At 41.6% G+C, this 22,632-nt stretch overlaps 1 protein-coding gene across 1 annotated transcript in view; it reads right to left on the bottom strand.

Annotated features, from left to right (window-relative positions):
* AGBL1 (AGBL carboxypeptidase 1) overlaps positions 1–22,632 on the bottom strand; it is a 273,101-nt gene that overhangs the window by 213,753 nt on the left and 36,716 nt on the right. Inside the window, exons 7-15 of the mRNA XM_005242455.2 lie at positions 19,338–19,546; positions 14,407–14,572; positions 13,354–13,427; positions 10,489–10,605; positions 9,203–9,804; positions 7,219–7,302; positions 6,033–6,119; positions 5,514–5,662; positions 2,078–2,165 (exon numbers count right to left, since the gene is read on the bottom strand). Coding sequence (XP_005242512.1) covers positions 2,078–2,165; positions 5,514–5,662; positions 6,033–6,119; positions 7,219–7,302; positions 9,203–9,804; positions 10,489–10,605; positions 13,354–13,427; positions 14,407–14,572; positions 19,338–19,546 — 1,576 coding nt within the window. The remainder of the gene's footprint in view (positions 1–2,077; positions 2,166–5,513; positions 5,663–6,032; positions 6,120–7,218; positions 7,303–9,202; positions 9,805–10,488; positions 10,606–13,353; positions 13,428–14,406; positions 14,573–19,337; positions 19,547–22,632) is intronic.

The following is a 22,632-nucleotide window of genomic DNA, read 5'->3' on the forward strand; positions in this document are numbered from 1 at the left end:
AGAGCACTATTTACAATGCCAGACAATTATCATTGTTCTTAATTGTGTTAACACCTTTCTGTTTTCTTTTATTTCCCTGCCTGTCTGCAGTCATTGTGCAGCCCAAGCTCTCTGCTTCAACTGCCAGGTATTAGGGGCAAGGACCAGACTTTTGCTTTGTTTATACAGTATCCATAGAGTTCTGAGACACCGAGATGTTTTAGTGATGCAAGGTGGTGAATAGGAACCATGACACAAAAAATAACTAGAAGAGGAAGAAAAAAAAAAGGGGGGGGAGTGTGTGTGGCAGAAGGGGACGCAACTTGTCACTCAAGCATTTAGCCTGGAGAGGAGGAAGCTCAGGGGGGACCTTATCGCTTTCTACAGCTGCCTGAAGGGAGGATGTAGCACAGTGGGTGTCAGTCTCTTCTCCCTGATAACAAGCAACAGGACATAACAGCCTCAAGTTGCACCAGGAGAGGATTAGATTGGATGTTCGAAAAAATTTCTTCACTGGGAGGGTGGTCAAGCATTGGAACAGGTTGTCCAGGGAGGTGCTGGAATCACCATCCCTGGAACTCTTTAAAAAACATGTAGATGCGATGCTTAGGGACATGATTTAGTGGTGGGCTTGGCAGTACTGAGTTAGTGGTTGGCCTTGATGATCTTAAAGGTCTTTTCCAACCTAAATGATTTCATGATTCTATGACTCCCAGTCTCAGCTTTCAGGTCATGACTGGTAAGGCCAGGATAAAATAGTCAATTAACACTAAATGCTGCAGTATTTGATTACAAAGTATGTGAACTTCACCCATAATGCTCTACCAGTATATCCTCAACATGTGAACTCTTTTTTTGCAGTGCAGGGCTGCTCTTCTTTCTTGCACCACCCCATCCAACAGCCTTTCCAGACATCCCACTCACAGGCACTCGACCAAATACATTTACTCACACCTGTGATTTTCCTACTTGTTCTATTCTGTCCTCCAGCCTTCAACTCTGCACAGATTTTCTACTCCAAAACATACCAATTATCCTAGTCCTGAAACCCCTCTTAATCATCATCTTTAAAATAATTAATAAATGATGTGGATAACATTTTGGAAGCCTTGAGAAAATAAAACATGGTTCGTTCAACCTACTGAAACCCCAAGCTCTACACTTGTCTCCTTTGACTGTAATAACCAGAACGAATCAGGGGTCCGTCATGAGATGCCAGAGGGAGACTTTCTCACACGAGTCAAGTTCAGCTCAGATGCAAGTTAAAGTTGAGTGATCTGGTGTTTTTCTTCAGAAAGTCTGACACACTGCAGAAACAGCCTAAAATGGGGAACTTGGATAAGTATCAGCCCTGAGCTTGTCAGAACTCCTTTATACCACTGCCGCCTGGTCCCAGAAGAAAGACAGAGTAAGACTAATCCCTATGGTTTTGCCATCAGGCCAGTGTATACGGTGCCAAGAAGCATGGTCCACAGAGCAGCTTGCCTTCTGAATTCCAACTTTGCAAAGAAGGGAAGCTCAGGAAGAGTCTAAGGTATAGGCATAGATTCACAAACAAATAAATAGATGTGTATTTGTATATGTCTATTTTTACATATGTTTATATAGATGTATATAGTATATATACATATACACACACACCCTTCAAAACACACCCATATATATGGCTAATCCTTTCTTTAGCTCCTCAGCTCTTACATCTCTTACACAAGTCAGTGTATCCAAAAGAAAAACAATGATCCCAACCAGCTCATTTCTTCCTGGACAGCGGAAAAAGTCAGCTACGCTATCTTTGTGGGTTAAGCTTCCTTGCATCCCTGGCTGCATCAGTAAGGTTTGAGCACTCCCCGTTCCCCTTCCTCCTCCTGGGGAAGTGAACTCCGCACATACCCTGTTTTTCCTCAGGCATCTAATATAGAGATCTCACTTGTAGCTGTTCTCTGAAGGTGGAAGCACGTAACACATTGAATTAGCACCAATTTAGAGACATTTGAAACAGGTGGCACCGGTGGTCAGAGGTTAACAACATCGATACAGTTAACAGGAGGGGAACAGATGGGAAAGGAAGCCACAAATTATTCACCAAAAATGTACTTACTTGTAGTAGCAGATATCATGGCCTGCCCGAAGCCAGCGAGGCCTGCCCTGGAGAGCTTCCTTCACGGAATACATGACCAGCTGCATGCCTACATAAAACAAGACAGTTTCAAGTGACATGACTTCCCTGGCTAGAAAGAACAAGGGTGGGGAGGAACAGGCTAAACAAGAAGCATCGTTATTTTGTCTGTGCTCTCTCTGCAGGTAGTTTATGCAGAGTGAATAAATTTCCCAAAGCCTCATGCTCTGTTCTGATATAGGCATGTCTGTACAAAAAGCACCTCCAGAAGAAATGAGCTGAATGGAGTTCATTTGAAAATAAATTATCCTAGCAGCCTTTGCAAAGGAAGACTTCAGGCTGCTCCATTTACAAACAGAGGAAGAGAAAGAAAAGAATAGGAATCAAAGTATCAACAAGATCAGTAATTTGGTTAGTCCAGTATTTTATGCTTGGCTGCACCTTTACTGAAACCTTAATCCTACCACTGCATTAGAGATGTGTCGCGCATCCAGTACTGTCAGAATGTTGCAAGCAAAGCTAGAAGATTTTAAACTTGCCATTAGACCTAAACAATATCGATGTGTCATAAATACTGATAATGACAGCATCCATCTTTGAATACCACATTATACCAGAAGAGGACTTCTTCCTGACCTCCAAAATATTACCATTTTGTGCCCCCAAGGTACAAGGCTTTCTCTCATCCAAGTTGCGTATGTTACAACTCCGTGAAACCCGCCCATCTGCAGGCAGTTTTTGTATCAAATTCCTTTGCTCTACACACCTGTCAGCTCTTTCACAGGTATGGTAAGGATCCTGCCCTCACCAGTGAAGCTCTCTGCACAAGATGTCCCTGGTGAGCTGCTGGGGGCTGCAGGGCTGGCCTCTGCCCTGGGGTGGTGCCAGACAGCTCCAGTGGACCCAGCACAGCTTTGGCTGAGCCCAGCAATGATGGTGGCTGCACTTCTGTGAAAGCGTATTTGAGAAAGGGAAAAATGCCCTTTCAAATATTGATGCATGTTGCTAAGTTGCCCCCTGAGCCTTCTTTTGGCTGTTCTTGTGCTGGGAGGAGGTGATGCTTGAAAGGCGTTAATACTGATGACATTATTTCCATGAGCAGCTATTCAGTTTCCCTTCTTCCTCTGGGTTTCTCTGATAAACTCTCCAGCACTGTAAAAGCTAGCAAGTCTTTCCAGTTCACCTTTGGCTGAGGTGTGGGGTAGCACTAACTAGCCTACAGCGAGGAGTAACCTCTATGTTGCTCTTTCCTGAACCAGCACTGTGAGCCACATACAAGAAAGAAGCAATTCTGTGTTTGGTTCTAGGACGTGGGCCACAGTGAATTTTGAGAGACACAGGCCTGCCCAGAAGCCCAGTTCATCAGGTGGGGGATGTGAGGCTCAGGGGCTGCAGTGCTCCCAATATCCCAAACGCCAGCTTCTACCCTTCTCTGGGAGTCCAAAGGAGACATGCACCAAACTGCTCAGAGCAATGGTTGATACTGGTCTGCCATCTCATTGTAATACAAAATAAATTTTCTAAAAAGTGTCTTTCCTTTCCACTTTCCCTATGGAAACATTCAGTTTTAGAAAAAAACCAAACAAACAAACAAAAAAAAAAACCAACACCAAAACACACAAATCAGGCTTTTGACAAAATCCCATTATTTCTCATGGTAGAGTAAGTTAGTGGGAAATGGGAAAGGAGAGAGGCAGAGGCTGCACCTCCTGATTACTCTGCTCCTGGTCACAACTATTTCACCAAATATCCTTTTTGATGATTTGGAAGTTACACAGTGCCATCTAACCAAGAGGAAAAGGGAAAGGAAAAATGAAAAGAGAGCAGTAACCAGGAGCTGTGAAGTATCGCCACCACATCCCGACTGGAAGCTTTTAGTATTATAGCATGGGCACTAGCCCAGGAAAGTGGAGAGGGAATGTAACAAATAAACACCATCTCTTACCAAGAGTCTCTGTAAATATTATGCATGTGCTAGAAGGGGTAGTGAGCCTTGCTCAGCCAAGCCAGATAAACTAGAGCTTCACTGCCCTCTCAGAGCAGCAGAAGTAACTGACAGAAGAACTGCTTTAACAGCCAGTCCCATGTACAAGCCATGCAAAAGCAAGCCATGGCTTAGCCTCCCTCCTTACGCCAGATGCTATTTTCACATTTTTCTTCCAAATAGATTTTTCACTGCATGCTTGAACATGAGTCATGTACAATTTCAGGTGCACAAAATGAGACTCTAAATGCTGACAACAGCCAAACTAGTAAATAACAAGCAACCTTCCATCAATAATGTCCAGAATCTGTAACTATGAAGCTACTGGTGGCTGTATCAGAGGTACTATTAGGGTTTAGAGGAGGATGTCAAGGTACTCCATTTCCAGGCTGCTACCAGACACACCACACTGAATTGTTTGGTAATTCAGGGAAGCAGAGTAAGATGACGAGGAAAAAAAAAAGAAAGAAATAATCATTTTCATTTGGGATCTATATGAATACTTGAACTCCAGCCTTCAGGGTTAAAGAGTAAATGCCTTATAATTCATTGTGCTGTTCATCCAGCCAGTTTCACAAATACAAGTGACAAGTCATTCCAGCTCCCAGTGTTATTTGTTTTAGGTACATTGATCCTGAGAGACTTCTCCTGGTGGTGTTGAAGGCTGTATCCACAGGGCTTCAGAGGAATGCAAGGTCTGATATTAGGGACTTATTAAACATTCTGCGTCAGGTCTTGAGCTGGTGTAAATTAACAGAGCTCCATGGAAACAAATAAAAATACCAGCCTATGCCAGCTAAGAATTCAACCCACAGTCTCCATGCAGAAGATACAATTTCTTTTCTAAAATGGGCACTGAAGGCTGGGATTTGCCCTGCCTGTTCCTCAGCAATACCGCCTTCCTCCTGAACTGCAGACTATGACAGGAGTTCAAAGACAACAAGGAAAAGTAATTTTTTTATCACTAATATCAGCAGAAGTCTCAGCAGGTCTGAAGGAAGAGATATCTTTTTGGGTAAGCCCAAAAAATCATGGATATTTGTCTGAGGATTATCTGCGTTTACTTGAATCTTAGAAGCATTTTCCAGTACTATGCTTCTCATTCAATTCCAATGGATGGTCTTTTTTCCCCTCTCGCAACCCTAGTGCCATTCTTCCTCAGTTCTGGTCTCTAAACATAGAATAATGACAGGCTTTTTTCCCCACAAATCCTCTCCCAGTTCTCGGTATTCAGTTTACTCCTCAGTCCTCCTGAGGATAGAGAAAGGTCCTTTGACAAATCTAAAGTAACTCTTTAAGTGGATTTCAGGGCAGATAAGGTCAAACGTACAGTTTGCCTTACACTTACAGGCATTGGAAGTTTGAAACCTTTACAGCACTAAAAAAGACATTCTTCTGAACAGAGGACTACCCCAATTCTCCAAAGACCCATACCATAATTAAATTGGCTATTGAACTTCTCACAGTTGATAATGTTGAAGCGATAGGGAACTGCTAATTTCATGTCACGGACTTCAAAGTAGAACCACTGGTGATGCTGGTTGCTGTTCACATCTCCATTCATAATTAAGTCATACTCAAACCTGTAAAAGACCAGAAAAAATGGTGGCCATGACGACCTGAGCAGTCTGCCACTGAACCTGCTGAGGACAGCAGGCTGTACAATCAAGTTCATTAATACCCTGTGAGAGTCAAAGAACACCATCAAACTAGCTGTGCCCAAACACACCATTAAATACTCACACTGTGTTAGTCACGTCAAAACATTTTGAGCTCTGTTTTCCCACTCCTCTTACTTTCATGACATCTAGGTGTTGGAAGGCATGATAAACTCTGCGTCATGTAACCTGCTTCCCTGGCTGACCCTTTCCAAACCCAGGAGAACTCCCTCATTTCACACTGCAGTCACAGCAGAAAGGCAGGCTGGGACACGGCCGCCACAGACGTACTTACTCACGCACTTGGATGGCTTTGTGAAGGTTTCCCGACTCAAACTTGGAGAAGAATGTCAGGCAGCCTGGAGCACTTGGGCTTGAGTTACTGCAGCAGATCAAAGCAGGGATACATATAGCAGGTTGCTTCAAAGACAAGCCTTCCCCAGCACCTTTTGTGCACTAAAATAGGGGATTATATATATATATATATTTATTTATTTTTTTTATGAGCAAGACCCTGAGAAGTAGCAAGAGGTGAGCAAATCCATAATCTTCCAATCCAATGCAGCATTTTTCTCTACCGTTGCTTAATGACTCTAAATCACATTTTCTTTTCCTTTCCCAATACTCCTTTTTGTCCCAGTTCACATTTGCTTTCTATATTTCAGTTACTTTTTCCACTGACTTACTCCCATCAGTTTAAGTGCACAAGGCAGCTTTATACAATTATGATACATTTACTCTTCCCTCATCGATATAGTTTCTTTCTCGTAAAGCTTAAAAACCCTTAAATTAATCTTGAACAACTTCATAACTTTCTTCTACTTCAAACTGTCCTTCACCTTTTTTCCCTCTAAAGTATGTTCTCCGAGTCACTCATCCTTCCACTGAATGCAATTTCTTCATATTTGGGACCCTCTCAACTGCCCTGTGCTACATCTTCTCAAAGACCACAATGGCTGGCCATGGCCGAGCCCTTAAAACAGTTCACAAGGCTGGATGTACGCTTTTCAGAAACCTTTTTTAAGTGCCACACCTTCCAGAGTACATCTGTAGCCTGTGACACTGGCTGCACAGATGCTGAAGTGCACTCTCCGTGGGAAATGCTCCTTCAGGGTGCAGAGCGACTGCTTCTGGATCCACAGGCACAATTCCCAGCATCAGCCTGCATGCTTCTGTTCCAAACCACCACAGGCAATGCAGGCAGATCCAGAGACATCATGCTGTCCCTTTGATGTACAGATTTTCTTGTTCTGTCTAAAAAAGTTTTGAGACTCTCTTGCTCCAGTGACGTCCACAATAAATCCTTTCCCCAGAGCCACGTACAAGGAATCTAGTCCTCCTGTAGATTTTTCCTGTTGGGCTTTTACCTCCTAGGTTATTTCTTCTATATCTTTACCAGAGCCGAATAAGTAAACTGAGCTCACAACCTAACCCAGCACTGACCATGCCCCTGGTTACAGTACTGAAATTAAGTTACCCACCTGGGCTCGTCTAAATCAAATACAGTTCTGCCTATCATGTCACCTGGCTGGATTAGGCGGCGAACATCATCTAGTACTTTGTCCCTAGGGAAAAATAATAAAAAAGGCAAATTATAATGACACTGTGAGAAATCTCAGTATAGAGTGATTTTGTAGAAGAAATATGAAGAGGCTTAGGAAATTCTTTTGAAGAACTGGTAAGAAAGAGGACATCTTTGTGCTAATTTCAAGTGAACTTAATTCCAGGTGAATTTAATTTGTTAGGGGCTTTGTGGGGTTTTTTTGTTTCTTTGTTTGTTTGCTTTTTGTTTGTCTTTTTTTGGGGGGTGTGTGTGTCATTTTTTTTCCTTGGTTGGTTGGGGGGTTTGGGTTTTTTGTTGGTTTGTTGTTTTTTTTTAAACCATGAGAAAGCTCCTGTTCCCATCTGTAATTCCCATTACAACAAGATGCCTTTTGGGTTAAATGACTGATTCTGTAAAATTTCTATTCTCTACAGTATTCTGTCAAGTTTTATTTATCCCCAGTTCTTCCCAGTCACTGTCAGTCTCCCAAGCAGCCACCCTTGTTCTGTGAGGAAATACGTGCCATAACTTATAAACCTACTAGTCTGTCTCATAGTGAATCTTCATTCTAAATCAAGCTAATTTTCACTCATTATTAAACTGAAGTTCTCTGATCCCTAAAGATAGTCAGATGTGGAATACCAGATTTTCTTCCTGACCTTTGCAGCTATCATGTCATGCCCTGAAGCATGATATAATTATTCCCATTTTAGCTGTACAGTTACACATGTTATTAGAGTCATAAATGCAAAGCTTTTAGAGCAACAGTGCAAGGAGAAGATTAACAAGTGATTTTGCCTCTAAATAAGATTTTTAGCCTTTATATTTGCTGCAGAAAGAATCACCATCTCTCTAGAGGTCAGAAATTAGTGGTCTTCACAAATGTCATTTGATTACCGTTGCTCAGCTTTAAAGTTTACCATAGAATCTAGCCTCTTTTGGTACCTGCTAATAATTCCCTATACCACCAAAAAGAAAGGTCAGGTCATTGCACCAGTCACACATGGAACAGACCTTGTCCCTGCTGCTGCTCTCTGACTCACAACAGACTTCCCAGAAGCAGATACACATGCTAAGGAAGGAGGAGAAGATTCTGGAGGACCTTTTGAAGCAGGCAGAGAGCAAGAGGAACAGTAAGAAGGGACACAGCAGCAGAAGGGTAGACGGGGAGATTCCCAAGAGCAACCTGACACAGACACACAGCTCTGAAGGGACAGAAAGGATTTTTCCTCAAAGAGCCAGATGGGACCCAATGTTGCAAACACTAAAGGTGGCTGGATTAAGAGTAAGACTGAAGGCAAAAACATATCCCAGAAGGATGCAAAGTCTTCTCCATCTCGAAAATGAACTTATTCTCACTTGTACTTAACAAGGTCACAGATTTGCAGCTCATTCTGGATCTTGGTCTGCTTGCTTTAAGAAAAAGCCACTAGTAAGTCTATGTCAGAGCTTTGAGCAGCTTAGCCCCATCACACACATAGGTACATCGATACATTCATCAATAACTAGTTTAATCAATAACAATTTGGAAAATGAGCTAGGGGAGTCTTTATGGATTCACAGAAGTCATAAAAAAAATCTTACTCCAGGGTAGCCACTACCAGCTTAATCTAAGAGATAGAAAGGAACGCACAGTCAGTTCACAACTCATCCACTGACACACAGAAAGTCCGTGTCAGAGATAGGAAACAGGCTGGCCGATTCCTAATCCTGTTTGTAATCCAGTTGGATACCATTTCCCTTTCTTCAGGAAGAAAACCCAAATAAGACCATCCTGCTGTTTGGCCTTGCGGCAAATCATTGGATATCCCAAAATTTGTTCTAGAACTTCTTAAGACATTCAGAGGTGTTATAGTTAGAACCTACATAAACCAGTTTTGAGGCTGAGAGAGCTCCTATTGTGGTAATTAAAGCACAATCACCTTTGAACCCCATATTTGCGCTCCAGCATGGGCTTGCTGTAAGAAGGCGGCTGGTGACCCCAGAAATCGGGGAAGGCCAAGTCTTTGTAGTCCAGTATGGACTTAACACACTTGGCCTTAGCTACGTAGAAGCGAGGGCTGTGGAATGGGATATCCCCTTGGTGTTTCTCCAGAAGATTTGTCACTATGTCTGAGCTCTCCAGCCTCCCTCCAGGACTAGGACTGATTGAGGCCTCACAGTCAGGGTAAAACATATTTTTGTACCAAGCAGCGTCTTTTGGGAGAGGACGCAAAGCAAGCGCATGACTCCTGGCTGGATCTTCCTCTTCACAGGAGTCTACACCTTGGGCTGCTTCTCCAATGTCTCTCTTTTCATTGTTTTGATCCCATCTGCATTTCTCCTTCTTTGTCCAGCTCTGCAGTGGGACTTTGAAGTCCTTTTCCCCTGGATCTGGTCCTGCCTCTGTGACACTTTGATTTCTCCATCTGTAGTTCAGATGTTTCACAGAAGTAGCACTGGGAATGCAATGACAGAGAGCAGAGGGAAGCCTCTCAGTCCTGTCCTCCAAGGTCTTCTCTTCCTCAGACTCTGATTCAAGCTCCTTTAAATTTAAAAAGCAGAACAAATTAAAAGAAACTAAAGACAGATTGTGCCTCCTTCCAGAGGAAACCTTTCAGGGAAGAAAGAGAAAATATTTTCTCAAATCTCCCAAAGCTGTACTCATCCAATAAAACAGCCAGAGTAAAATCAGCCCATGGACCACCTGCCAGAATTTCTCTATCCACAAAGCTGCTTCAACAGTAGTCCTCAGAAACTAAAAGGATCAGATTGAGTCATTTGGGTGAGTCATCTCCAACCAACACTGATTGTTCTAACAAATTAGGGAACATAATTTGCAAGGCATTTTTTAAAAACATAAATGTTACAGCAGGGTAAAGGAGGCCAATCTGTCATGCAAAACTCCACCCCTGCCTTCATGCAAGTGTATAATTTAATCCCATTTGGCTACTTATGGTCATAACAACTGTCACAGCATTGTGTGTACAGCAGCTATATTAAGCCAGTTGTCCTTTCCAGATTCATATTTGAAACAGTTTTTAGCTCTCCTAAATTCCAAGACTTGTAACGAGTGCAATACTCTATTTCTTGTCCCAAACTGCAATAGAACAATGATTCAAACTGTGCATTTCACTCAGTGGCAGTGCAATCTTGTCAGTACCCCCTTTCAAGTATTTCTTAAACTCTTGAATATTCACAAATAAAGGAAGCCACACTGTGACAGTACCTGAAAATCATGGGAAAGTTCTGGGCACATTGCTTCATATTGTCCAAGCTCTTCCTCTGGCCGGTCAAGCACTGGCCTCGACCTCAATTTGTTCACATCTGTCTCCAAATCATAATCCTACAACACCAGAATTAGAACGCATTTTATATTAAACATGCCCAACAAGATGACTGTTAAAGCAATATTCTGCTTAATACCCTTGGTTTCTAATGAAATCTAACTCATTTAATGAGTCCTATAACTGTTCTTCTTATAGTCATAAAGGCTGTTAAAGTCATTTTAGGAATGGAAAATAGAGGCACAAGAGGAAAAAACTACACTCTGAAAAGGTGGAATTTGATGTTTTGGTATTTGAGCACTTAAGTAGAGATACCAGGAAAAGATGGTTTCAAACAGGTCTCAAGATGGAAACTTGAACCTTTTTATAAGCACCTCAGCTTGGGAGGTTTCAAAATAAGAAACACCAACAACTACTAGTTATTTCTGAGCATATCATCCATTCCCTTGCTTATGCTGCATAAACCAGTAGGCACAGGTCGTCAAGGTGTAATCGGTAATATTACGATTCAAAGAAACACTAATCAAATAAATGTGTACTTAGCAAGCAAATTCTCAAAGTATTTTGAAGCCAAAACTGTCCTCACAGGCCACCAGCAAAATTAGAAAACTTGACACCTCTACCTTTGATTTAGGCTACCACGTGGTTTCTCTGAGTGCCTACCAATCAACTGAAAGGCCCACATCCATATCACTGAACTTGCAGGCACTAATTGCCTATATTTTATTTCCATCACTAAATGCTGCTTATAAAACCCTGTCAAATTCTTGCCCAATACATCTTCTAAAGTCTCCAACTTTCCCGATACTTTTCTATCAAAAAAAGCTTTTTAAGTCTCAACCATCAGCTAATCGGGGATAAGAATTGTTATCTGAAACTTTCACAAAGGCAACTCTGCATTGATATACAGCCTCCTCCACAGCAGATATAAGAACCAAAACCAAACTGTTCAGTTTGTCAAACATTCAGGCATTTCATAAGAAACCAGGAAAATATGGGGCAAGAGGGTGGGATGGAGACATGACATTGACTATTGGACATTACACTACAGCATTATTCAAATAATTCAACATGTCACTATTAATTATGCTTCATCAAAGGCCAGCAAAAAAGTTATTTGCTCCTGATAAATAGACTAATTTCTGAAGCTGTTATCAAAAGAAAAAATAATAATTGCCTGAATGCAAAAGCGTCCATGACATTTCAAACCCTGAGCCACACTTACATTGCAAAGCGGAGTTTGAACTGCTCTTTGGGCCAGAGTACGAGGTCAGTTAAAAGGATTTGCCACTAAGCGCGCAAGAATGATGCATAAGCAGCTTCAACCTTGCTGAAGTTTTGGGTTGAGAAGGGTAGATGGTTGATGTGGTGATTTTGGTTTTGGTAGAACTGTCTGAACAGCTACTGATGGAACTGTAGAGCCAAGTTTCAGTTTGGTTGATATTACTAGTATGCATAGATATGTGTTATGTAGCTGTGAAAATGTTTGTAAGTCATATAAATATCAAGAAACATGGTGCAAATGGTATCTCATAAAAAAAAAAAAAAAAAAGATAAACAAAGTTCATTATCCATTCCCTCCTTGCTTTCCCTTTAGAAAGATTTGTCACAGGAGATATATGACCGGCATGCCAGACAAATAGTGCTTAAAACTCACATTCAGAGCAAGCTCTTAGGAAAAAAAAAAAAAAACAACAAACAAAAACACAAGAAAAACTGCTCACATCTACTTGGTAAATCCTTATGAATAATGAAATAGTTCAGAGGCATATAGGCTCTGTTTCTGAATGAATAACTAATTAAAGAAGGAGATAAATTCACTATGAACCTTATTCCTAATGAGCATCTTGATGAGCTCTAATATTCAGATAAAAACAGTCAGACAGGGGCAAGTTAGGACACTGAGCTAATGTGGGTTTTTTTAAAAGGCTTCCTTTTTTTCCATTGGAAAAACTTCAGTTTAACACTTGAGGAGAAAAAGACAGGGCAAGTAATGAAAATACCCTTCCACAAGAGTCTCAATCATATCTAATTAGATGGCATTTGCAACTTACTTTCTTTAATTTGCCTTCCCAAACCACTTTATATGGATAAGAATTATTGCAGCATTCACTACTTCACATTTGTGTATGAGCTTGCATGTATTTTCACAAAAAAACCTTTGCACTCTCCTCCTCAGCTGGTAGGGGTTTTTTTGCCAGTTAGGTCATGACAGGGAGCGTGCAAAGGGAGAAGTCAGAAAAGTATTGAATAATTCATTGTATTATTTATCTGTGCGCAGCAGCAAATAAAGAAGTAATATAGGTTCACCTGCCCCAGCTGTGGCTTTAAAGAACTAGCCTTTTTCTTAGGGTAGATGCACAGCCTAAATATGCTCTGATATGGGAAGAAAAAGAGGGTTGGTCTTTCCTAGATGCTAAGTCAATTTTCCCCTACTAAGTGCCATTTCTGGTCTATACCTAGAGGAATCAAAGATCCATCATTTATCCCTGATGGTGCGTGTGATTCTAATAGTCACTGGTCAGCCTCTGTGCAGGAACAGAGAAGTCACCAAACCCACACCGTCCTGGGTGACAAGCATGGCAATTAATAAGCTAAATGCAGGGGATTCTCTTCAATGAAAGTCAGAGCTTTCTCTTTTCCTTCTTTCAGGTATCCTTCTATAATTAACGAAGTGTGTTTATGTGGGACCACATGCACATCTACATTCTCTGCTTAGACAGCTTATCAGGATGTCAAAATGGACACCGAAAAGTTTTACTTTCCAGTATGTGGATGATTAAGGAAATTATGGCTCATACACCTACTTCCTCCTTACTCTCCACATCCTCATTATCCAGGTCTTTTTCAGCCTCTTCATCTCCATCACTTTCATAGTCACCTGCAGAAGTAGAAAACAGGTAGAGGCAAGAGCACTCAACCTAATAACCCTCTCAGGCCCTCCACAGAAATATACGTAATCTCTTCTATGTGTGCCACACATGCCTTCAAACTACAATGCACCACTACCCTGATTAAACCAGATCCCATTTGTTAATCTAGTATAAATGAATTTGGCACTAAATCTCCCACTTTTTAAAGCTCTTTTCTCTTGGACTGGAGCACTGCCTTTCAAAACCATGACAAATGTCACTGTGATATGGATCCAGCTCGTATTACAAAGCAATACAGAGATTTTCTGCTTGGCTGCAATGATATTACAGGATGCTTTTAATCTATATTATCTAGATTAGAGTGGTTTACTGCTATCATCATTATTGTATTTGAGCATCTTCCACATGAAACTGAAAGGGACAGAGAAATTGCTTGTGTGTATCATGGAGTCTGCTGTTTCTCCTTTTCTGTGGGGTGGATATCCTGCCTGTGCTCGAGTTCTGCTTTTCAGCAAGAGCCCACATCTTTTACTCATGCAGCATGACTGCTATCTGCTTTTATTTTATGAAGGAAAAAGGATTCCTGCAATTCTTTACTGAAAAAGCTGCAGGGCAGTGCTCCCTCCACAAACAGTCACACACAGGCACAATTGTCTCTCCCTAAGTTGTTGCAGAGTGATGGCATCTCCAGCTTCTGCTATGCCCATTCTGTTCCATTATTTTTTGGATAATAGAAGAATTTGGGCTTTTTTTTTCCATTTCCTTGCTCCTTTTAATCTTATCTCATTTATTCTCCAAACAGAATCTCCAGCTTCAAGAAGACTTGGGAGTAGCTTCATTTCTACCGAGTGACAATGTAGTCCATCAGATTAATTTTGACCATAAACCTCAGGACTAGGCTGCCAAGAGTCCCCTACAGAGACCCCACATTTAATCCTGATGTTGCGGTCCTTTTTGTCCTACTGAACTCACCCTTCAGCCATTTACCTTCAGATCCCTCACATGAAGGTTCAGCCTTGGCATTCCCAGGAAGAGGGAAGGAATAGGAACTTCTTACTGTCACCACAGGCAGAGGCTCCTTGGGGTAGCACTTTCTCAGAATATGAGTCACAGTGTTTACGATAGGATCCAGATTTTTGCAAGATAAACAGTCCTAGGAACCAAAGGAGAACAACGTTAAGAATTGCCTCTGACAATTGCCCTGCCTATTACATGCAATCCCTCAGAGCAGAGGCACTCTTCCGATTGGAATATGAAATCTTTATATCTATAGTCTCCTCCCCTCCCCCCTTCTTTTTCTCCTTTCTTTCTTCTCTCCTTTTTACTATTAAAGAAATATGCCTGGAACAGCAAGACCTCAAGTTCTTGCAGTCCATTGCTTACAGAAATACAGGCTAGCACAGAGCTCAGGGGACTTCCAGTGATGCAGAAGACACTGCATCCCCTAGCTCTGCTCTAAGACATTACAGTCAGGTTATACCGAAGGAAAGCATGATAACAGCATAAGCTGAAATATCCTAGCTAACACAAGCAACAGTAGTACGGAAGAGATATATTCTTTAATATGGATTTTAAAAAGTCCTACAGGGAGCCCATGTATATGTTTTGGCTGCCAACACATGCCAAAATCTGTGCTTCTGCATCTTCAGCACAACTATACCCAGAGCTATCATGCTAAAACCAACACAGGTAAACTATCACAGTTAACACCATTATTTCACTGTAGTCAGTGTGCACAATGTATACTCAGAGAGAGCATTCCCGCTGTACTCTATTCTACATGGCTAAGCACTTGGCCCAATAATTAGTCTGAAAGATCACTATATATTACCTAGTCATAAAATACTGAGTTCCTGCAGTATCCCACATTTTTTACTCCTATAATCCAAAGTAGGAAATAGAAGTGTAAGAAGTTACAAGAGCTCAGATGTTCTTTGATGATGTAGAATATTTTTGTATTTTTATTACCATGCTATGTAAGTGAACTCCTTGGTCTTTTGTTGCAAAGAGAACACACCACCACCACCACCACCCACCACCCCAAGAACTACAAGCTAAGACCCCCCGGGAGATCACAGTAGCTGTATGTCTTAAAAATAACAGAGACAGGGAGTTTGGATAAGCAAATTACAGCTGCTGCAGAAAGGTGAAGTTTTTTTTAAAACCGATAGGTGCGATGCTCAGAAGACCAAGCCTTCAGATTTTCCCCCAAAAAAGCACATCTGTACCACAGCCTCCATCAGAGAGGGTGACTGATCAAAGTAGCATCCCACCTAAGTTCACGTGTGCCTATCAGCATGTTATCTTTAGTGGCTTGGGACTGACACTTAGCTCATCAGAACAAGAATGAAGTCAAATAAGCAGCATGAATGTGCTATAAGGCAAAAGAGGAATATTACAATATATTCTAATACTATTTAATATTTTTGCATCCCTTCAGCACAGATAACACATAACAGCCCAGAAGGCAGAACAGAGACTTTGCACCATTGTCTGACAGCTCATAATTAGGATTTGGGCTAGACAATAAAAAAACAATAAAATTCAGTAGAACCAGGGAGGTGACCAAAGAACATAGCAAAGTGCTTTATTATAATCAGGAACGTGAAAATGGCTGTATTGGGGTGGTTTTGGTTGTACAGGATTTCATTCTGTTTTCTCATGTATGATTGAACAGCATTATAAGAGTCAGTGGGATTAACAAGGATCCCTGTAGGGAGGCTAGAAAAATCATCTAAAGCTGACATGCTTACAAGCCTCACTACAAGAATCTTAATACGTATTTCTAGATTTCTGGCTGTTAGGAACAAGGGGGAGAGAAAAGACAATTTTGAAAGCATCTCCAAGGAAAGTTTTATTCTGGTTAGAGGAAACACCATGGAGAACTAGTTTCTATTCCCAGTGTTTCAATTTATTCACATGGCGTTCGGTTGCCTTTGTTTGCTTGTTATTACAAGAAAGATAGGGAAAGTTTGTCTACATGTGGGAACAGAATAACATTCTTGAACAGTACTATTATAGTTTACTGAAACTGTTCTGTTTTTACTAGAACAGTGAACAGAGCTGTATAAGTGTCTGCCTTGGGCCAGCCATCTTAATTCGTTGCCAAGTGAAATGAGGTAGTCAAGAACAAGGCATGTTCATCTAGACAATGAACTTCCACACATAGAGTTATTCAAGGATGTTGCTTGAAAGCCACATTTTTCTTTACAGCAAATTCACTTACAAATGCAAACAAGCCTTGAGATACTTTACAGGGAATTTGTGGGACTGTTTTCATTACTGTTCATAAAGTGCTGTCAGATTCCCAGATAACAGAGTTTACAGATGACTGAAAAAACATTCCACCGCTGTATTGGAAAAGCCTTTTTTTACTGACATCTGAGAAACAGACAGAAGACTGCTTTGTATGTGTGTAAACTATCCCATTTATTTTGTAGTGAGATATTGTGAATGAGGAAAGAGTGAATCCCTAGCTCAGAAAGCCCATGTAAAGCTAGCCCAAATTCAGGGGATTTGCTTTTTAGCCTCCACACTCAATCTTTTCTCTAGCGAATCTGGAATACTCCACATATTCTGATACATTAAAAAAGGGAGGTTTCAATATGACAGTAAGGCAAAAGGTGATGATGCTTATGGATGCTACACCTGGGAAATATAGAGTGGAATATAGGATAATATTATCTGAGAGTAGACCCTAGTGCAGGAAGGTTGAAAAGAAATCAGACGAGCTTAAAAAGTCAGATGGAAAAATGATAAAATAGCAAAATAATGTTCAATGCACCAGTATCTTCTAAAGTGGGTACAAACCTGTTTTCTTGTCTCCGAGCAGGCAGCGCTTTGTCAGTGCACACGAAGCCAGCCAGTTGCTAACATCAGTATACCATTTAACTGCCATGAAAGGCTAAGCGGAGCTTGGAAGAAGAAATGGGAGCAGAAAGTGCTTCCTTTTCACAAATGATTTAATTATCTAAAATAATTTGTCATTCCAGGTATGAGCAGCACTCAAAATATTTCTAAATTCTCCTCAAATATCTCTAAATTCTCCTCAAATAAAGTAGCGGTCACTACTAATCTACACAAGCTTTGTAAACAGGAGTTCCACTGAAGGTTAAAACAAACCCATCTTGGCAAAGCTGTTTCCATTGCAGCAGAGATATAGATATATATATAAACTAAAATGTTTCAGCAGAACTTTTCTAGCCAGCTCTTAAAACCTTTAAAATTCTCATTAGCTGCCTAGAGTTCAGTCAAGGCTAACCACCACAGCCAGCAAATTCCTAAAGGTACCAAAATACTGTCTGCACACACAAAGAGCCGTTGCCTTCCCAGGCAGGAGTTGTTTTGCCTGCCCTGTCTCTCTCTGTCTTACTACAGCCCACAGCTCCCCTCAGGAGAATAGCTTTCCCATTTTCTGTTTACTATGAAGATTATGAAGATTTCAGAGGCACAGCAGCCCCCACCTCAGAACAGAGCAGGGAAGAGCATGAATAAGACCTCCTAGGGCTGCCAGGCTCCCCCCGACACTTCATGTCTTGGAGACACACGATATCCCAAAGAAGTACTGAGGGAACGCTAGCTTTGAATTTATTAACCTTGGTAACTCCCCTTCCAAGATGTCCCTAGCAGTGCACAGCAGAAGAACAGAGCAAACCGGAGGCCCCTGCAGCTGTCGTTTCCGCTCCACTTCTAACCTTTGGAAGGATTAGCGTCCTCCGTGTTTACTGGAGCCTCCGTATGTCATTTCCTGTTTGTTCACCCAAGGTGACACCATATTTGGGGTTGCTCCCAGGCTGAGCCATCAGGAGATGTTAGCTCAGAAAGCTACGTGGGCTGAAGAAGGGTCTTGAGTGGGAACGAGCTGACATCTACCCTCAAGCAGCTGTTGCCATCCACCCTACTCAAGTTTCTGCAGACCAGGGACTTCTCATTAACAGAGGTCATACTCCCTGGAAAGATCTGCTTGTCCTGGCCACCTCAGCCCACCTGAAAAAGCAGTCAATTCCTTATGAGGAAAACAAAGTGAAAAAATTCTACAAGTCTACCATTTACTACTGGTAAGAAATATTTCGGTCACAGGAAAATTGCTCATGACAGCAATGGGAAAGGTGAAGAAGCAAATACACTGGATCATAAGGCAATGGATTTTCTGGAGGAGAAGAGGACAGGTTTTTCATTCTGTCTGTCATGGTCCTAGAATGAGACAATGCACTGGCCAGGAGGAATGACAATGGAAGCCCTCCTTGTGGAATCACATGGGTCAGGAACTGAAGGTTTCTCCATAAGTGACTTCCCCAAAGAAGCCTAAGGAAGCACATGGGTGAGAGAACCAGAAGGAACTCTTGCTGTCCTGTACCTGCCCTTTCTATACCTTACAGGGATCCCATCCTCAGAACCATGTCATCTTTCTTGGTGAACCCATATTAATGTTTCACAAGATTAAAACTGGGCTTCCTGAAAAACAGTTGATGGATGTTTCTCATATAGCAAAATCCTGGCTAAGTCAACACTTTTTTGTGTGAAAGACTGATTGCGTGGAACTATCCATCCGGATACTCGAAAGAAAACACCTCATGAAACACCTAAGCAACTCTTCTGTGGAGATACTGCACTGCTGTCAGATGAAGTCCAAGCAACAGTAAGATCCACAGGGGTGGGGAAAACAAGCATTAAAAAGCCTGAACTACATTTTTCATGAAGCTCAGAAAGAATTAAAATTAGTTTTAAATATAAACATTTCAGCTTTTCTGTAGCACTAGCTGGGAAAAAGTCCATACTTTTTATTTTAACAATATCAGGTTTTTTTCATTTGTATGTTATTTAAATTCAGGATAAAACTGTGGAATTTCCTGCGCTGTGAGGTAGGACCCAGCACTAACCACCAACCCATCTCACTTAAGCACAAAAGCACCATTTACCTGTACGCTTGTAAAGAGAATCTCCATACCCCGGGAGCCAAGGAAAGTCTCTCTGCCCAGCTGGATGTCGGTGATGTGCTTTAGGCAGAGCAGAAGACCCCTACGAATATAAATGTAGTTGTTGGAGACATCATTGTGATGCCAGTCTTGATACAGTCTCAGCAGTCCACCCAGGTAGCCTCTGTTCACTGCCCGTCGGCTGTTAGACTCTAGAAATGAAGGGAAAAGGCTGAATTAAACTCTTTCCACTACTCACGCTGTTTGATAACCACATGGCTACTCGGAGCTCAAACTCAGACTGTAACACCTGCTCATTCTTGCTTAATGGTCTCAGTTTAAAAAAAAAAAAAAAGTTGTTGGGGTTTTTTTTTTTCTTTTTTGACAGTTTAGGATGTTGTTATTTCCTAAGGATGAGCTAGGCTCTTAGAATTATACATTAAAAAACATGAAGCTGTATCTCTCCTGTCCAGGTGGAAATGGATGCTCCAGAACCCTCCAGATGAATCAGACCATGGGTGGGGAAAGGGCAGAGCCTGTATCTCCTTCCAAGTGCTAATAAACTTGGTTTCAAGTGCAGCACCGTAAGAGTTCCTGAGGAGTGACAAAAGCTAAAAACCACTGAGATTAGTTGACAGCAGGTCATATAATCTTCACATACCGCTATACTTCAGTCTCAAGAGAACACCTTGCTGAGATCAACAAATCCAGAAACCTTTTAGCTGTATAATTCTGTCACAGCCAGTGAAATTATTTTTAACTTCTAAATGTATTACCACATATACCTGTATAATGAAAGACATGAATCAAATCATTCTAGAAACTCGCAGTATTTAAAAATTAACAAAACACAACCAACATAAGCAACAGCAGTTTAGGCTCCTTTTTTGTTGCTTTCTGGCTCTGAGATTTTAAAGGTCACATTCAAGTAATGTTTAAAAGGCTTTACTGCATGGGCAAGAAAACAAAGAATATACTTTTTCAAAAAATAACCTTTATAAAAATATGAAAGGAAAGCTGCAAAGTTCCCTTAATCATGTATCTCCAGGATATCAGGCTAAAAGGAAAAGACTATAAAACTTGTGATAAAACACAAATTCTGCGGAGTATTTTAAAACACATCCCTTCACTCACTGGGTTCCTTGCCCTGCTCCACAGGACAAACATGAAGCCATACCAGACTCTAGGCTCCCTCCCTTCAGCCTAACCCTGCCTAAACATATTTTCCTGACTGGTCCTGACATTCCTTGCTGTGACACACATTAGAAGCTGTCAGGAGCTCAGTAGTCAACCAAGGGGCCAGGTAGCATACGTAAGACTGGAGCTCAGCTCCCTGAATACCAATCAGCATTTGCAGCTCACAACAGATGGCTCTTGGTATGGGATCTCCAGAGCCAGTAGGCTCCAATTCATTTCCAGTTCATTAAACAAAGTGCCAGAGCCTCTCACACCTGGAATGTTAAAGTCATCAGTGGGGATTAACAGGACAGGAGAAGCAGCTAGAGGTTAAGAGAGAGAACAGAAAGATGCTGCATTAAGCAAACCAGTAACAAGTGAAGGCAGGGAGCGAATAATCAGGAAGCAGCTAGTAGGCAGCAAGCCTCAGTCCCAGGGTTGAAGTAGATGGAGGTACTGGAAAGTGGAAGGAAGTTGTCTGAAGTCATCTCAGCCTGCTTGCTGCCGTATATGAGCAAACCCTTACCTGGAGAAGGCACTGGAGGGTAGTTCTGCCACCTGGTCTTGTCCTGCAGTTTTCTCTACCATTGGCACCACAAGGCAGGCAATAAACAGCACCTCCAGAGCAGTTTACCATCTCTTTTTAATCCTGCTCCGCACCTTCACGCTACCCTGTTGAGATGTTTTTGCACCAACCTGCTGGTCTCACAGATCTGCCTGGTCTCCTATACCTTGGCCTGCAGTTCTTTGTAGCACCTTATCCCCTTGTTGTTAACCATCTCACACTAACTCTACCAGTACACTTGTATTTGAGGGCTCAGCGGTTGTCAGTATGCAGGAGGTCATCCTTCTCCTTTGACCTTCACTCTGTTTCTTTTTTCTAGTTGACTTTCTGCAAGAAAACTTTAATTGCTTCAGAATCCCTTATCAATCCCAATGATTTTATTCATGATTTCCTGTTAATCCTCAACCAGCTGTCATGTTTACTAACCTGCAGGATGACTAACCCCTTAAATCAGTCAATCTTCCTTGAAGAATTACTCAGAAAGCTCTGTAAAAGTCAATAAATATATAAAACATGACAAGAAGCAGCGAGTCAGGGACTGTAAGGTAGCGACAATTTAGATCAGACTCAAAGCTTCCCTGAACGGTTCAGAGGCAGACAAAATTGGACTAGATCTAGGGATTTACAGCCCCCAGCATCCAGTGCCTGAAGCCTAAGCTTTCTGCATCAGTGTTGATAGGACAAGGGTATTTCCCTTGTCCTGGAAAAGCACTATAGGTAGAGCTTCTCAGGGAATTTAATTTAAAAAAAAAATAATAAAAATCTCCTCATAAAATGTGTTTGTGAAGTTTTCCTCATGTCTTTCAAGACAGGCTTCCGTGTTTGGATCCCAGCTCCATAGGGACCAGAGCACACAACTGTCCCAGGCTCCAGTTTTTAATCGCTGGGTGAAAAGCATGGAGGAAGCTGAGCAAAATAACTTCGCTGTGTTTCCCTTCATGCTTTCTGGAATACTTATCACCTTTAAGATCAGAACAGTTGCTTTAAAAAGTGAAGCTGAGATAGCCTGTTCTGTGAGGAGATGGAAGAGGCAGGACTATAGTTTCCTCAGCACTTTGATCAGAAGCAATGATAATTACTTGCTGAAGGGGCAAAAAACCCATTTGTTTTGTTTGTCCTGTCTCATTTCATTGATTCTCCCCTGCTCTCCTGTGTTGTCAGTGTTTTTCTTGGTTTTTTCTTCCATTTTTTTCAGTTGTATAGTCAATAAATTAGGGAATAAACGAAGGAGGGAGTATGCCAAGATCTCCAGAAGGCAGAATGGAAAAAGGAGGCCTCCCCACCTGTCTGTGTCTGTTGGTCTCTCCATCTAGGGATGCACCTGCATGGGTATCTATCTATATTTTGGCACAAATACAGATGGTGGAAATGAATCATACAGGTACGAGCAGCACTGCACAGATTTGTAGGCAGCAAGAACCCACTCCTCCTGGAGTGAGTATGCATGATCTGTGTGGTAAGTGGGAAAGTGTCCTATGTCTTTTGACCTTTTCGCTGTTATTCTTTTGTTAGTCCCTTTCCTCATCCCTGGATGTGCCCAGTGGAAATGGAAGTTCT

The sequence above is a fragment of the Falco peregrinus genome, chromosome 1 (genome assembly GCF_023634155.1).
Source record: "Falco peregrinus isolate bFalPer1 chromosome 1, bFalPer1.pri, whole genome shotgun sequence".
NCBI lineage: Eukaryota > Metazoa > Chordata > Aves > Falconiformes > Falconidae > Falco > Falco peregrinus.